The 16,526-nt window shown below is 46.2% G+C and overlaps 1 protein-coding gene across 1 annotated transcript in view; it reads left to right on the forward strand.

Annotated features, from left to right (window-relative positions):
* The first annotated feature begins 2,554 nt into the window (after nt 1-2,554).
* LOC119394311 (serine proteinase stubble) overlaps nt 2,555-16,526 on the forward strand; it is a 37,429-nt gene continuing 23,457 nt past the window's right edge. Inside the window, exons 1-2 of the mRNA XM_037661597.2 lie at nt 2,555-2,795; nt 13,421-13,540. Coding sequence (XP_037517525.1) covers nt 13,438-13,540 — 103 coding nt within the window. The 5' untranslated portion in view covers nt 2,555-2,795; nt 13,421-13,437. The remainder of the gene's footprint in view (nt 2,796-13,420; nt 13,541-16,526) is intronic.

Genomic DNA, 16,526 nt, shown 5'->3' on the forward strand with positions numbered 1-16,526 from the left:
ACATAGGCGAAGCGTTGATAAGTAGCGGTCGGTAATGGGAATTGAGCCCTGCATGGGCTATCCTGGTGTTGGTACCCTGAGATCCAGCTACAGATGTCATCAGTGCAGATGGCTTTTCAACGGCCGTCTCACCTACTTCTTTCAGAGCGTCAGGAAGGCTTGACACTGCAACGTTAAAAAGCAAGGGAGCTAGTACACTTTCTTGTGAAGGCATCGCTCTTCGCGTTGCTCTTCTCTTACGGCCATTCGAAGCACTAGCTTTAAAGCAAGGATAAGGTTTACAAACGCTTGAAGAAGATTGTTCAAACGAGTTCACATCTGGCAGATTAGCAGGTGCGGCGAAACTTCTGCAGTCTCAGTCATTCCATACGATGGATTGGCCATTCACCTTTTGTGAGTTGGACTCTAAGCTTAGCAAATTAAGAAGACGCCGGGCAGTGGGTCCGATTTGAGCAGCAACGAGATGCTGACAAATGTTCCATAAGACCGTAGGCGTGCCCTTCAGGACATACTTAAGGACGTCTGGACCACAGGTGAGATCCCAGATGCGTGGATGACAGCATGGGTGGTGCCAATGCTCAAGTCCTGAAAAGACCCTGCACGCCTCGTCCCTTATCGGATCGTGTCGCTAACATCATGCTTGTTAAAGTTGATGGAAAGATGCATAAGGCTAAGTTGGTATCTTGAGCAAGGAAGAAGATGGTTATTGTGTATGGCCACATTTAGCACACTACTGAGTGTGGACCTATAAAGCCGCACCGAGCGCAACCGTGATAGCAGCCTCTCCACATTCGCCGTCTCTATAGACGTTGCGAAAGCATATGACTGTGTGCTGCGGACAGGCATCATCAACTGACTCCAAGCAATGGGCGCCTCGCGAAATGCTCTCCGATTCTTACTTGAATTTCTGAGAGATCGATATGCCAGGGTTAAGCTCGAAAATATATGTTTTACAGCGAAGATTGGCATGGCTAGGAGGTGATAAAATGTTGCGGTACGGGAGTGCTCAGAAGCTGCTATGACGGAGCAATGCTATAGTGTACGCCATCTCGAACGGTCTCCGTTCTTAAACTGGTTTCTCTTCAGGTTTTGTCAGCATATATAGCTAGGGATGATGCCGCCGCAGCATGAATCGTTACACATAAAACCATTTAGGCGATCTTAAGACCCTTTTAAGCTAACTTCACTAAACACAAAGTTTGAAGCACGCATCTCTCAAGAGTGATGATAGAGAAATCAAGCGCTACAACAGATGACACTTCCACAGATCTCAGCTTGCGATTAGCACCGGGGCCGCACATTTCAGCTTCGCTGGTTAACCATCTATATCGAGTGCTTCGGCGGTGATTTTCGTTAAGTAGTGCCGACGTAACTGTAGACCACTGTATTAACGTGAATACGCTGAGTTCTTTTAAGCTCATTTGTATCTGACGGATATATTTCTCTCTGATGACAATGACCAGATTATCCCGAATACCTGCGAACTATGGAAGGTTCAGTTAAGTTGTTTCTTTTGATAGTATTATGCATTTCGAACGTTCAAAGAAACGAAGGAGGACCTTGCTGCTTTCACGTGTTTATAAAGCTTGTCGTGCAGGCCAGTTGCTAAAGGTAACGTTATGGACGATAAACAAGCAACCAGGAGGGCAAGCTTTTATCCAGTTATACTTCGTTTACTGCACTTCGCGGCTTCCACAATTATAGTAATCAATAGTTTACTCATCTGAAGGCAAGAGTGAGGAATTTGATTATCTGATGACGTCGAAAGAAAACGTCACACCTTGAGAGAGAGAGAAATAGATTCTATGAAGAGAGAGAGAGTCTAGACGAGAATCGTAGAAAAGCATAAATGCCCGGACACGTTTATAGAAGGCCAATGCTGACAGGTTTAGTCAGCGTTATAAGTGTTCATAGGTTATTTTCGTACAGCTGCAATAAATATTCCTGGCGTTAGGAAGCGCTGAGTTCACCATGACTGTAAACCAGACTGGCTCGGGATAACCCGTTGCGCAGCGGGAAGCCGTCCAAAATCGTGACCCCCAACGTTTGGCGAACAGTTGGCCATACACACGCATTGTCCGTCGTGGCCCCGCCGCACTGTTGCCGCGCGCGCAGTAATCTGGTAAGCGCGTTTCGTGACGTCAGAAACTCCGCCATGATATACCTATGACCGGTACCGCGCACACGCGATTGCTCTGGCGTCTCGAAGGGCACAGACGCGTCAACGTAGCAGCTGAGCCACCTTGGCGTTCTGAAAAAGAGAGAAAAGCGAAACAAACAAAGAAAGAGTAAACAGGTGAAAGTCGGTGCGTGGCCGTGGCACAGAAAGAAATGAGTGGTCTTGGCGAGGTAGAAAAAAAATGAAAAGAAACGCCAAAGGTCCGCCCCTGGTGGCATCGTCAGGCGGGCCGCGTTACGCCACGGGAAAAGCGAGCGCGTGTTTTGCGAGTTAATCTGCCACCTCGCGAAGCCGCCGGGGCTTTTTTCGCTCTTTCTTTTCCGGCAGAGGAGGAGTAGCGGCTTCGCAGAAGCTGCCCCCTTGACGACGACGGCGACGTCGACGAGAAATCGCTAGACAACATTTCGCAACACACGCCTGGGGGAAACCGCCGGTCGCTAGCGGTGTACGCGCGATTTTTTAACGCTCCGTGCCAGAGGGCGCACATACGCACGCGTTAAGAGTATCGAAGCCGAGTTGGGCCGACTGCATCGGCGAACCGTGTCATACACCTTCGTTGATGTACAAAGTGTAGAGAAGAGCAGTGCTTCTGCAGGATTAACTTTCCCGACAAGAGGTGAGTGGCAGCCGTTATACACAGAGTGACCGAAATGACATTGAAAAGCGAGCGCTTTTATTGTCCTTCTTGATGTTTGGAAGTTAGGCCGGTACTACTATCACCCGCACTGTCCTTCTCGGTACGTTTTAGTTTTTATTTTTTCAAGCGTTTCACGCTTCTTGTGGTTTCAGCGCATCAGTTGCCTATCAGTTGTGCATGAAAAAGTACGTCCCTACTGATTCGCATAAAAATTCGCCTGCAGTTTTCAAACACCTACAGAAATTGCTTGTTAATTGCCAATCGCTTGGCGCATCTTGCGCGTATTTACGGCCCGTAGGAAGCGGTTGACTGATGCACAGGAAGATGAAGACTTATGACAATCATCAGTGTCCGATAAACCGATGCCTCAGTCGTAAACCAAAACTTTGACAAGGACCACTGTCAAGACGTTGCCCTTAAGAAGACGATTACTTTTTTTTTCGGGAAGCAGTGATGACTCGGGGATAAAATTTCCCTTCACCACTCTTGATGATTCCGTCAGGTAGGACTATCATGTAGTAAGTACCTTTTCTAATAAAAGTGGGGCTAATGTCAAACGGGTCGGAAGGCGCCAAGTTTGCCACGAGGTACAATCAATGGAGTATCTGTAGCGTGAGATTAGTACCGGGTTTTACGAGGAAACTGCTGCGGAGTGCCTTTGCACAACACACCCGAAGGAAAACGTGAACGTACAAGCCTCCCGGCGCTTTCGCGGGAACACGCCTCCTGCCAGTTTCCTGTCTGTACGAACATGTGGAAGCAGTTATATGTCGAAGGCTAGACTATCCTGTACACGTGCACTGCGAGCTTTGTTTCACAGAAAAAGAGACGACAAACAATCAGAACTAATGTACTTCTAAACATTTGAAACGTGCCGCAAAATGTTTCAGGATGAGCTTGCCGTGAGTAAATTTGCAGTGCTGTTATGGAAGTGATTTTCGCATAATGTTTCGAGCAATACTACTCAACGTTGCTCTGGGTGCTAGGAGGAACACCATTATGTCCACGTTTTTTCTAAATGAGTAAATATTTCAGAGTTCATATTCTAAAAGAAGAAGACAGAAATGAGAACTTACGTTCTCAATCACAAAAATGAAAGTATGCCTGCTACCAATAATATTTGGAGTTTTACGTGCCAAAACTGCGATATGATATGAACCGTAGTGGAGGGCTTCGAAGATTTCGACATTCTGGTATTCTTTAACGTGCACTGACAACTCACTGTACACAAGCCTCTAGCATTTCGCCTGCATCAAAATGCGACGTCCGCGGCCGGGATCGAAGCCGTTACTTTCGGATCAGCTGCCGCGAACCGAAACCACTGTACCACCGAGGTGGACGAGTGTATTCTTTTATCAATTGTAGCATTGCTGTCAGTGATCCCGAGATCATCCTTGATGCATACATAATGCGTTCGGCACTTTACTGTTACCGAATACGTCGTAAGGCTAGAAATTAGCGGATTGTCCTGAAAGAGAGAGTGAGAAAAGGCGTTTAATGAAGAACGGCTTAGTTAATGAAGGTGAGAGGAGCCCTTATTCCAGGAACCCTCGGGCCTGGACCGCCCGCCGGACCCGGGCGGCGAGTTAGCGCTGTTCGACTAGGTCCGGCTTGGAGATAGCAGCCTCCCCCGCTTCAATGATGATGTGTCTTGGAAAAAAAACAGATAACAAATAGCTGACTTCATTGAGAACGGCAAACAATGTCCAGTTTCGTCATCTTGACTTGAATGTTTTCATTGTCCCTAGATGACGTTCGAAAGCAACAACTGTTTGCATTAAGTCATCGCTGTGAGTATAGTCGCTGATATGTAAAGCGTAAAATGGAAGAGGTTTGTACTTCTCGTCGGAATACATTTATGAAAGGCCATATATGATACCTGTGGTTAAACGTTCATTCTAGCTCTCTTAAGCAGAATTCACATATCCTTTCTTCTTGTTTATTTGTGAAGAAAGGTGCCAAAAACATTGTTTTCTGCGAGCGCTCGAGTAGAGAATTGAGCGTTAGAAGGGCGAAGAGCGAATAAGTATGGATGGCACAGGAATTTCACCCGTGTCAGTGGTCTTCGCGGTAACCAGACTTATTTACAAGGACACGAACTTACGCGCGTGACCGAGTTTAATAAGCAGCTCTGAATGTCTTTAACCTATAATCGCACTTCGTTTTCCTTACGGTGAAACCGATATCGGTGGGCAGACTTTCTCGCTATGTGATCCACAGACGCGGCGAATGAGGCCGTCGCTTGAGGCTTTGTACACAGATGAATGAGTCATGAATATTCAAGCGTCCCTGGAACAGCTCAAGGAAAGTCAAAAACAGCATCTTCTTTGACTAATAAATTTCCAGATGGCAATTCAAGACAAATGACTTTATAAACTTGGAAATGCCACTACTGAGTAAATGTGTAACTTCAACGGGCACCGATTACATTACCCGACAACATTGTGGCAGGCAATACACGCATAAAAAGTTCGCATTTCTTAAACAAGCTTTGGAAGCGATTTCATTATATCCTGAGATCACTTCTCGCGTTTTAAAAGTACAATCCCCGATGTGAGCAGGTTGCTTGAATCAGGAGGGTAGATAGTACTAGGCAGATCTGTGCATTTCGACGTTAAGGCTTAACCATTGGGAGAAAAAGAAAGTTCCAAGAAATGCTCATGTCAGGGTTTGAAGAGATAGAAAGTCCTTTAACAGGAGGTGTCGCTGGAGCTTGCGTTTCGACAAACAGACTCGTCTTTGTCAAGGCAGAAACCTTGACAAAGACAGGTCTAATGTCAAAACGTTGGCTCCAGTGGCGCCCCCTTTTTAAGGATTTGCATCTCTTCAAGGCTTCCATCGTCTCCTGAACTTCTGCCTAACATGTCATGGTTGGTTTTGGGAGGTTAAACCCCAACAATTATTATATAATAACATGTCATGATTTATCACTCTCAGCATAACCATGACTTATTTTCGGCTATTAGGGTAAGCCAATAAAAATTAAAATACTGCTTAGGTTATATTTTTGGCTGTGGGGGACTTAAGGGCATTGCTCTCGCGTTCTTCACTTCCAGCGTTGAAGGTACATCTTAAGTATTTGGTTGAAGCAATGATTTCTGTTATTTTCAGCACCCTGCATGAACCTAAACGCAAGTAAGTCAAGGGAAGGGAAAGATGTGAACTTATATCGACACAAGGAAAAGAACATTGAGAGAGTTCTTGAGCTTTATGTATTCCGTTAGTCGGCCGGTCATACCTTAGCGATTTTCCTAACCTTGAATTGCATGTGACCACCAAATCTCTTGCGATTCACGTTTGAAGCATTTCGGCCGAGTTATAGTTGAGGGATTCAACTATAGGCTGGCGATGTCACTTAAGAATAGCCGACTGCACAAAGCACGCAAAAACACGAACATGTTTCATTTTTAACACGAAAGTGTTTTATGCCGGGATCCACCACGACTTTAGTGACGTATGTCCGTCACGGATATGACGTTGATAAAATGGACGCTAACGGATGAGACAGAAAAAACTGTAACAAAAGCTTTCCCCGCCGGGAATCGTACTTACGCCCTCTTGGTTCGCGACGATGAGTGCGCGGCGCTTTACCGACTAAGCTAACGAGGCAGACGCACGACACACGGCAAACGCACCCTATATCGCTCACACATTCTCCCTCGCACAGTGCTTTCTGTTGGCGGGGCCAGACGGGGAGGGGCGGTGCGATCGTCTGTGAGAGGGGAAGTGAAGTGATGTGGCACGACACTTACGGCGCGCCGGCACGATTGCGCGCCGGCGCGCAATCTCACAGGCCATGGTTAAAGCATCTAGGTACCAGCGCAAAACACTGCCCGCGCTAGCGTCGGGAAGTTGCCCTAGGCCACGCCCTAGCCTCAGTTACGTTCTTTGCCTTTCGCTTCGTGTTAGCGTGTGACGGCTCGTTGTCGGATAGTGCAGTAGTGCAGCTTCCACATGCACCAACGGTGTTGCTCCGCAGCATACCGCTTTGAGCTTGATTGCACCAACTAATAATACTGCTGCAATAAGCGTCGCAGAAAGGCAACGATGTCGACGATCAAATGTCGTGCCTTCGTAGAGCGAGACAGAGGCCAGCGAAACATGGAACGCCTTCGACCGTTCGCGGCTCAAGCCACGAATCTCTGCCTCCCGTGTTGCTGAAGCGCGAATGTGGTAGTGCATGCATGAGCACAGTAGTAGGTTACCCCATTACTCGAAAGCGCAGAACATGCCGCGTCTCTCCTCAATTAACGACGCTTTGCAGAAGTGCATATCGAGTACCAGTGTTTATTATCTGCTTGTTGATGACATCTTTAGGCGGGATTCACGATACGCTGGTCCAGAATATGCTGTGCCCATTTCTTCTACTACATACACGTGCCTTTTCCTATTTAAGAATCAGTTGGTAGTCAGCGCTAGTCCGTGTCGCCTCCCTTTCGTTCGTTCGTGTTTTTTTCCGCGATGTTGAAATTTTTGTTGACAATGTTTCTTAACGTATCTTCCCGTGTGATGACCGTTCGTGAACTCTAGCTTCCGCTGTAGATGTAGTGGGTCACAGATATGTATTTCCTTGTGTTCCGACCTGGCATCCTTACGAGTATGGATGACCAGGCGTCTGTACCACATTCTATGGATCACTTTGCGACGTAGAATGTTCTCCGTAGTACTTTTATCCAGCTAGCCCATCTTATCTGATTGACAACTGCAGCCGAGAAATTGGGATCACATAGAAGTCATCTGCTTTTATTATGTTCCTTTATTTTTTCTTGATTGTCCATCTTAGTGGACCTATAACTAGCGCTGGCACCCTCCCAGAAATTACTCTCGAAACATGCTTGGCGTTATTGAGTCCTGCCAGGATTCTTCGTAATTTAACTTCTGCGTGGTCTAACGGGATTGAGCCAAAGAGCTTGAAGTGAACTAGGTAAATCTATTTGGAACAATATTGCCATCATGACGACTGTGCTTGACGCTGAACGAATTAGACTGACGACACCGCCAAGACTTCTTGTCATAGCTGAACTACTGCGTAGCATTCCCAGGACCTATCTCGGTAGACGTTGCGTCCTTTCTTCTCTTCTTGCACGTAGCCTTTGTTTGTTCGAGAAATTCTAGGGTAATGAGGTTGAGCCAATTAGTAAGGAGGAGGAGAAGCAATACATGGAAAGACCGGGGTGTTAGTAACTGCAGCGAACAAATCACTACCCTGCTCTGGCGAAAGGAAGCAAATGAAATCAAAAATGACAGAAGGCAACACTACGACAAAAAGAACGCTAGAGAAAAAAAAAAGCTGTATGGGGCAATAATGAATGTTCTATTTTCTTTCATCTTTCTTTATCTTTTTCTCTAATGCCCTCCCTCCTGTTTTCCTTCCTCCTCCCCCTAACTTCCCTTTCCCAAGCCCTTGTTATACTATACCCTGCATCGTTATGTCATGCTAGGAGCTGCTTGGCACATACCCGCTTTCTGTGGTGCATACCCGCCGAGTTTAGTGCGGACATTAAACGTCTTACCTTAAGCTTAAAAAAGATCCGCCGTTAAAATGGTAGGTCCCCAAGCGACAGATTCATTCGGCGATACATGTGTCTGTGAATCAAGTGCTAAGCGCGGAAGAATAACAATGTCGGAGGACATCGTTCCTTATTGTGGCGGCGCACACGACCGCCACGCTTGAATGGCTTAAGGAAACGCTCCCAAAGCGATAATAGATTCCTGTGATTCATGCGGATATTCCTGTACTTAACGGCCTATGTTATTTTTTCAAGGCATCACCACGGCCGCAGTACTTGCGGCCCTTAAGCGTTACACTGCTGTGAGCAAGAGAGGCGGCCGTCTTGCCTTGTGCGTTAAACAAAGCCCTAACAATCGAAGAATAAACGCGGCAGCACGAGGACGGTCCTTGAGAGCGCGTTGATTGTTAACCTGTGCCGTGACGCCTTAGTGGCCGTAGGCCAAGGCGAAGCTGAGAATAACACATGATTTCACCTTGAAAACCTGCTCTCGACTATGTTTTCTTTAACGCGGCACTATGCAGAGGCGAGTTGCAGCGTCGCGCTTGGTATTTTACTTAGTAAAAAGGAAAACGGCACACCAAAAAAAATATATATATATATATATATACAGCAAACAATGGAAAAACGAGAGTGCTCTTCTGAACTTAGAGAAAGAAAAGTGAGATAGAAGCGATGTATTTTACAGATGGAAGCGTCTGGTTGACTATTGCAGGCTTGGACAGAGGAGCACTGCACTAGAAGAGAGTGAGTGAGTGAGTGAGTGAGTGAGTGAGTGAGTGAGTGAGTGAGTGAGTGAGTGAGTGAGTGAGTGAGTGAGTGAGTGAGTGAGTGAGTGAGTGAGTGAGTGAGTGAGTGAGTGAGTGAGTGTTGCGAAGGAATCACGGGACAGCGATACAGTTCGCGTATCTCTGGATCTATAGAAATCAAGGAGTGTCAGAGCTTTTGGTATGGTTAAAAACAGCTAGTTGGCGCTTCCTGTGCGTAGCTTGCGCACGACGAAAACGAATTTTCTGGTTAAAAAACGTATACAATGCAAAAGCGACTCTTAGTCTCATAACGGTACTTATGCGAATGCTAATATTAATTCATAAGTCCACACTCTTAAAAAAAATGGATTGACCCTCTCTCCTTTAAGGGAGAAACGGCGATGTCCCCAATGTTCGTCTTCAAATGGAGAAACCGTTCCTCCCTTTTCAATGGAGAAACCGTCAAAATCAAGATGGCTGACGCCAAGCCAGTGAAGCGAGCAATAGATTTAGGCCTAGCGAGCGCATCGATTCTCGACTGATAAAGAGTATGCGGCACTGGCAGTCACAAAAAACGGTCCCTCTGAGCTTAATATCGAACGCTATGACAATAAAATCAAGCAGACAAACCTGTAGTGATGAAAACCTCGCGAAACGGAACGACGGAACCGTACGTTTCGATCGGCCAGCGAGACGGCGTTCACTTTAAAAGAGACGGATACTGCAAAGGGGCTCTCACCCGGAGACTGTACGTTAGGCTTGCTTTCTTTATTTGTCGAAGCATCACACGATCACACGGTGTAGCGACGTTATCCACGCGTTTGTGCCTCCAAAATGTACATTCTGTCGCATCAAAACAATCCCGACGCAGCAGAGCATAGTTTCGATAGATAGATGTTCAACTTCTTATAAGTAGGTGGAGCTGTGAGAGCGCCGCGGCCGCGAAGTAGGTGGTAGCTGGCGCCATCTAGAGGGATTAAACGATACTAAAAAAAGTTGTTTCTGACTGAGGCGGCCTACGTTGATACTGCACACGGCATTTCGGGGAGGTAGGCCCATTCATTGATTACTCAAGGACACCGGAAAGTTGATACGCACACGTTTACTAGGCAGACACATAGTACGCACATTCAATTCAATACATACACAATTCATTCGCATGTATAAAACCATTCACTACAGACGCATACGTACACACGCTTACACATACCCCTCTATGAAGAGCTGGCCCTTATATAGTCACTGAATTACAGTGGACCATGGTGGCACAAAGATGCGTCATTCTTCTTCAACTCTTTACGATTTCATGGCTGCGTCACAATATACGCCGACATTATCAAATAGTAGCTATGGCTTAGCCAAGCGCACCAGTTAATCTAAAGCCGCATAATAATGAACAATATAATTACAGAGAGTTGATTAAGTTAGTGCGAAAACGACCATTTGAGAACCGTTCATACCATTCCGACGACATTTTGAAGTAGCGCCATCTTCTGACAGCGGCCACAGATGAAATTTCTCTCTCTGATTTCTTTCTTTATTTTCAATAGTTACTGTGTGAGGGCGCAACATCGGCAACATAGTTCAGAGTTCAGATTCCGTCGCCTTCGTCGCGTCGACTTCGTTGAGTGGTTTGGCGTTGACATCTGTTCACATTCTATTTATGCGTTGACCACAAGTATGACGATGGGCCATGGATTCTTTCAACTGCTGGCCCTTCAGTGACAATGCTTCTGATGCGGTACGGCCGTCTCATTTGTGTATGCGTACGTTACAACGCGGGTCGTGCGAAGAAACAAGACAAGATGGCCTCGCACCGGACGGTGGTCTTTCGAGAGCGATGTCAGTGGCTCTCGCCGTCGCGGCGGCTCGATTACTTGAGTAGAGAAACTGGCGCTACACCACGCGAATTATGGAAAAAACGCTACCCACACTACGTGTTCTGTAATATTTCAGTACGCTGTACCTACATGCTGCTCTGCTACTGTTACGTCACGGTATTCGCCTGGCGTGTGAAATTGCGGTCATTGTGCGACAACTGTGTAGTTGTCGTTGTGGCGGTGGTTTGTCTTGCGTTGGATTTGGAATACTCTTTTCACAAAGGTGAGTGAGAGTGTTAGTGATTACCTACTGTGCACAGCTGTCATTAGAAGCGCATTTTGTGTTGAGTTTCGTACGCCAAAGCAAAATCCTGAGAACGAGATACATACTGAACGCGTGCATAAGTCCGTCCTAATTCTCAGTGATGGCATGCGTATTCCAAAACGCATGTGATTGAGAAATTTGGCTTAATTGACAGAAGTCATTGACTTATTTTTCGGATATGTGCAATTATGATGCAGGTTAACGTTAAAATGCGGCCACGGCGGCCACACTTCAATGGGGACGAAAGGCAAAGAACACCCATGTGCTTATGTTCGGGTACACGTTAAAGAACCCCAGTTGATCGAAATTAATCCGCAGTGCCACACTACGGCGTGCCTCATAATCATACGGTGGTTTCGACACAAACTCCAGCAATTATATGTTATCGTACTTTCACGCATGCACTGTCCAGTGGTATCACGTTTGCTAAAATGTTGTAAAAATTACCCTTAATGCTTCTTTATATTTCTTGTTGTATTGATAAGTGCTATAAGTGCTATGTAAAACTAAAAACGCATGCTCTAGCCAAGTATGTTAACGCGGAAAAAAATTGAATTATTCGTGTACAGTCTAAGGTGTTTATTAAAACGACTGTTTTGTGAAGCAGGACTTACTGTATTTATGACAAGCAGATCGTGCGCAAACGTATACAAACAACACGAGACACACGGAAGTATGCGGCGCATCGCGCACACGCCGAGCCTATAAAAAAAGAAAAAGAAAACGCCACACACGTTACTCAACACATAGAACAAAAACAATGAACGTCACTCGTGTGTTGCTCGCATCAATCCTAGGTACAAGTAATTGCACACGGCTGGCCGAGATCGGTAGCACTGGATAGTCTGGCCTGAGGCTGCCGAGTGAGCGCGAAAGGGCAGCCCTTCTCCGCAGCACGGATTCACGATGTAACTCGGCGTGCGCATGCGCGCGCGCGCAAGTCACGTGGTTGAGGAGAAACGTTTCTCCCTTGGCGCTTGCCGCAAGAGGGCGCGACGAGTAAATCGTCCGCAAAGGAGAAAGTCGCGGCTCCGAAGGAGGAACGGAGCCCGTTGCTCCATTCTCGCTCCCTTTTTTTTTAGAGTGCAAGCACTACGTACCATAAGTCCTCAAATAAACGGTGCGAAGCGTACAGCCGCATTGTGCAATTAAATATCATGCACAGTGTGGACAGTGGGCAGCAATAGACGAAAAGGTGCATACGTTTCGCGCATAGCTACACAGGTAAGAAGATGTAGGCCGAAATGTAAGCGAAACAATTAATAATCCGATTACCTTACCATACATCTCCCACAGATAATTAAAGGATGTTTTAACTGATTCACCGAGACCGTGAAATGACGTCTCTCGTTTTTTGCTCATTTTTGTCGCATTTGCAGCGCTAAAGTTCTTGAATCTACATCACTTTGTCAAGAAGTAGGAGGCGCGACGTTTGAAACGCCCTTATTTGAGCGAAACATAAACTCGCACGGACCCTTATGCAATCGCCTAGAACAACTAGAAGAAGAAAGCCATATTCTTTTTCTTTTCAGCCGATGTGTTGATACCCCAACGCCTCCCTCCGAAAGCTTTATGCACCTAAAGTGGCTTTTCAATGCCTCCAAGATGCCCCTCACCTTATTTTGCGGTGCCTGCGGGATCGTCCCTCGTTTGACCAAACGACAATGCTATGTGGTGACGTCATCGTGTGATGTCATTTTGACATCATAGTGACGTCATTATGTCACACATTTCGGCGATCTGTGACGTCATCAGGCGATGATTACTTTTTGCCTCACTCGTGTTGACGCCGCCGATGCAGGACGCCGACGCCGCCGACACCGACGGTCAATTTTCGTTTCGTGTTTGATAAGGGCTTTCGCTTTAATAAGTGTAGCGTCTAGGTCAGGAAGACCTAGACGCTACACGCTGCAGGGTCCGAACTATCTCATATAGGGAATTCAAAGAGCGCGAGGTTGGGATATTGTGAGCGCCAAGTCCCGCAATCTGAATATCCTTTAACAGAGAGTGGAAGGCTTTCTATAGAAGGCCTATCCTTTCGGAGGTATCCCGTTGTCTTGTGAGCTTGGCGTTGAACTTGAGCAACGTAAAAAGTCGAATGACCCTCCGCGCTCAGCGTCCTGCGCGCCACACAAAAACATACCACTTCGTCCCGTGAAGTTCATGTGTCTCGATCACGTCCACTATTCGCAACTTGCAGGTACCAGAACAACGAGCATGCGCACCGGGCTACTGGGCGCACTGGTAGTGATCTCCCTAGCGAGCACATCTGCGGTCACTGGAGACAACTCGACCATTCTCGTGCGATCCAAGAGGCAAGGTAGGTTACCCCCAACAACCGAAGACATACGCAGCCTTCTGGTTGTTGAAAAGAGTTGATGTTTCGATGCGTTTGCAAAAATGTATACCAGAAGAGACAGGTTGACCTTCATTTTTATTAACGCGTTATTCTGAGATAAGTAGCGCTATAAACAAGTCTTTTATCTTTTCTCTAAGTGAAATACTTCGTGAATGATAAAACACAAAATAAATCTAATTAACGCGGTAGGTTTAGGCTTAAGAAGGAAATCAATAATGTAATCGATACAGTAGATTGCTGGTTATAGAGGATCGAATACATTGATGCTACGCTTGCTCAAACTCAGCCTTATAGTAAGCTCAGACCAAGCAAACACGGTATATATACTCTTGCACCCTCCAAGAGGAAGGCTATTGAACCTCGCCATAGCCTGCTGACAAGAATATGCATTGCTGAGAAATGGTATACGTTTTCGATTTCTGTAATACTTCTTATGCTATCATTTTGTGATTTGTTTGTTGAAAATAGTTGATATTTCGATGGGTTTACAGATGTACACCAGGAGAGACAGGTTGACAGTCATTTCGATTAACGCGGTATTTTGAGATAAGTCGCGTTGTTAACAAGTATTTGTTCTTTTTTCTAAGAGAAATACTGCGCTAGCGATAAAATACAAAATAAATGAAAATGACACGGTAGGTTCAGGCTGAAGAAGAGAAACAATAATGTAGCAAGTGAAGCTTCTCTGAAGGAATGAGAGGTCATGGGTTCGACTGCTATCAACGGAATTTTTTCTTATAGTTTTTTTCTTTGCCGTGTGATGGCGTTCATTTTGCTGACGTATTTCCGTGGCGGAAATACGTCATGAAAGTCTTGGTAGACCCCGGCATAAAACACTCTCGTGTTCAAATGTGAGAGGTGTCCGAAACCGCTTGCGTGCATGTGGTACATTCGTTAAGGTGTCCCGCTCTGCTTGACAAGGAGTACGTCTGGTTTAAGCAGCTGGCTTCAGTACTGGAAGCCCGAAGCTCAGACCCAGCCGTCGTAATATTTTCAACACATCTCTTTACGTTTATGTACGTTCACCCGGAGAATATATGTGCTACACTGACGTTACCCACAGGTCTGTAGGTTTTGGGTGGATGACGTGAAATTCGAAACTGAACCATCCACCCATCCGGTACCAGTCGTGCTTGCTAAAGAAATGTTATAAACACAGGATGCTTTGGCTAGAACATTCGGTTCAAGTTGTAAAAACCGTCACATCACAACTTAAAAGGAATCTGTAGTCTCAAGGGCCGCGCTTTCTCAGCCAAACGGCCGGCTGAGCCTCCCATATAGTGACGCCGGGCAAGAAAAACATGGTGAACAACGTCAACTCCGCTGCGCTCAGGCACGAAGTGCTGCTTTTACAAGCGCAGATCTCTTGGCAGGCCCGGCCACGGCGGGCCCGGCCTCGTGCTGCGGGCGGCGCCTACTAATGGCGGTGATGTAGGTGGCGCACGCAGCGGGCCTCACAAGTTATAAAGAAGGCTACCGAAGTATAGACAGTATCTAGTTTTTGTACTACCCTGCTCCTCGTATGGAACGACTTCTTTGTTCACTTGCTGTTATTTCACATATTTCTGATTACATTTTAACAGCGAAGCTGTTTAGCAAACAGTTCCTTGTGAGTCGATCACAGACAACTACCATCACCTTAATGGGTATGTGCCACTGTGCGGCTACCTGAGAACGAGTACAGAGAGAGAGAGAAAGAGAAAGAAAGAAAGAAAGAAAGAAAGAAAGAAGGAAAGAAAGAAAGAAGCAGACACGGAAAGGAAGATGTAAAGAAAGAGAAAGAGAAAAATTCTTGCCGAAAAAAAAATTCTTGACGAGGCGGGACTCGAACCCACGTAACCTCGATCCGACCACTCGGCTCTCCAGGCACGGTAGCAAAGCATAGCATATATTTGTATAGTACAGTGTAGCGAGGGGGAAGTACGCCTGGTTAGCCGCTATCTTTAGTCTTTCGAACGTTACTAGGGGCGAATGAACGTTTGAATAGTAGTCCCAAACTCGAAGCAAGTACGGCGTTTCGACGTGGTGGTTAGCAGTTTTCTTCGGCGATCCACGGAAGGGCACAACAACAGGTCGAGAGAAAGAAAGAGTAGTTTCTGGTTGGAGAGACGTCAATTTCTGCAACAAATATGAGGAAGCGCGGGGCAGCGTCGAGGGTGAAAAGGCAGGAGTGAATGCGAGTGCTAAATAAAGGAGAGAGAACAGGATATACCGCCTTTCGAGATGAGCAGCTATACACAACCGAGCGCCAGGTTGAGGTACCGCTCTCCCCGTCAAAAATACCACGAAGTGCCCGGTGGTACTGGAAACCTAACCTAGTACCCCGAGCATAAAGGTGGACAATTCACGCTATCCCCAACGCTGCGGCCGAGTGCTCTAGCACAAAGAAAAATAAAAGTGAGATAGAGAAAGCGGGGCAGTATTGTTTTATGCGTCGTCGGAACACCCTCCTTGATAGTATATAGCTAAAGCCATGTCGCTGATAATGGAAACGGCAGCTAGGACAGAAAATTTTTGAGTAGTGAGCAGGCATTATTTGTAAATGTATCACTTGGCCAACATATGGCTGCACGAGCGAACATTAGCCAATGTTTAGCCAACGTTAAATGACATTAGCCATCATTTAACAAACACTATTCATTGAACAGCCGTCCATAGCAGTGCCAAACTGCATTAGCCACTATTTACCCCAGACTAGCTGACATTACCCACAATTCAGCCAGCGCTAACAAACATTGGGAATGATTAGTGAACATATGGTATAGTAAGTTGTTTCGTGTAGTATAGTAGAGAACAGTATAGTATACTGTTTGCTTTCGCTCCTACTGTATGATGCAGTTACTTAGTGCGGCAGCTGCACTGTCCACAAATGCAATCCTTTGTGGGACCTCTGTTCCCATCTCCTTGCCATTCCAACATCGCAATATCTCAAGTAGTCGGTCTACTT

Source organism: Rhipicephalus sanguineus, chromosome 5 (assembly GCF_013339695.2).
Source record: "Rhipicephalus sanguineus isolate Rsan-2018 chromosome 5, BIME_Rsan_1.4, whole genome shotgun sequence".
NCBI lineage: Eukaryota > Metazoa > Arthropoda > Arachnida > Ixodida > Ixodidae > Rhipicephalus > Rhipicephalus sanguineus.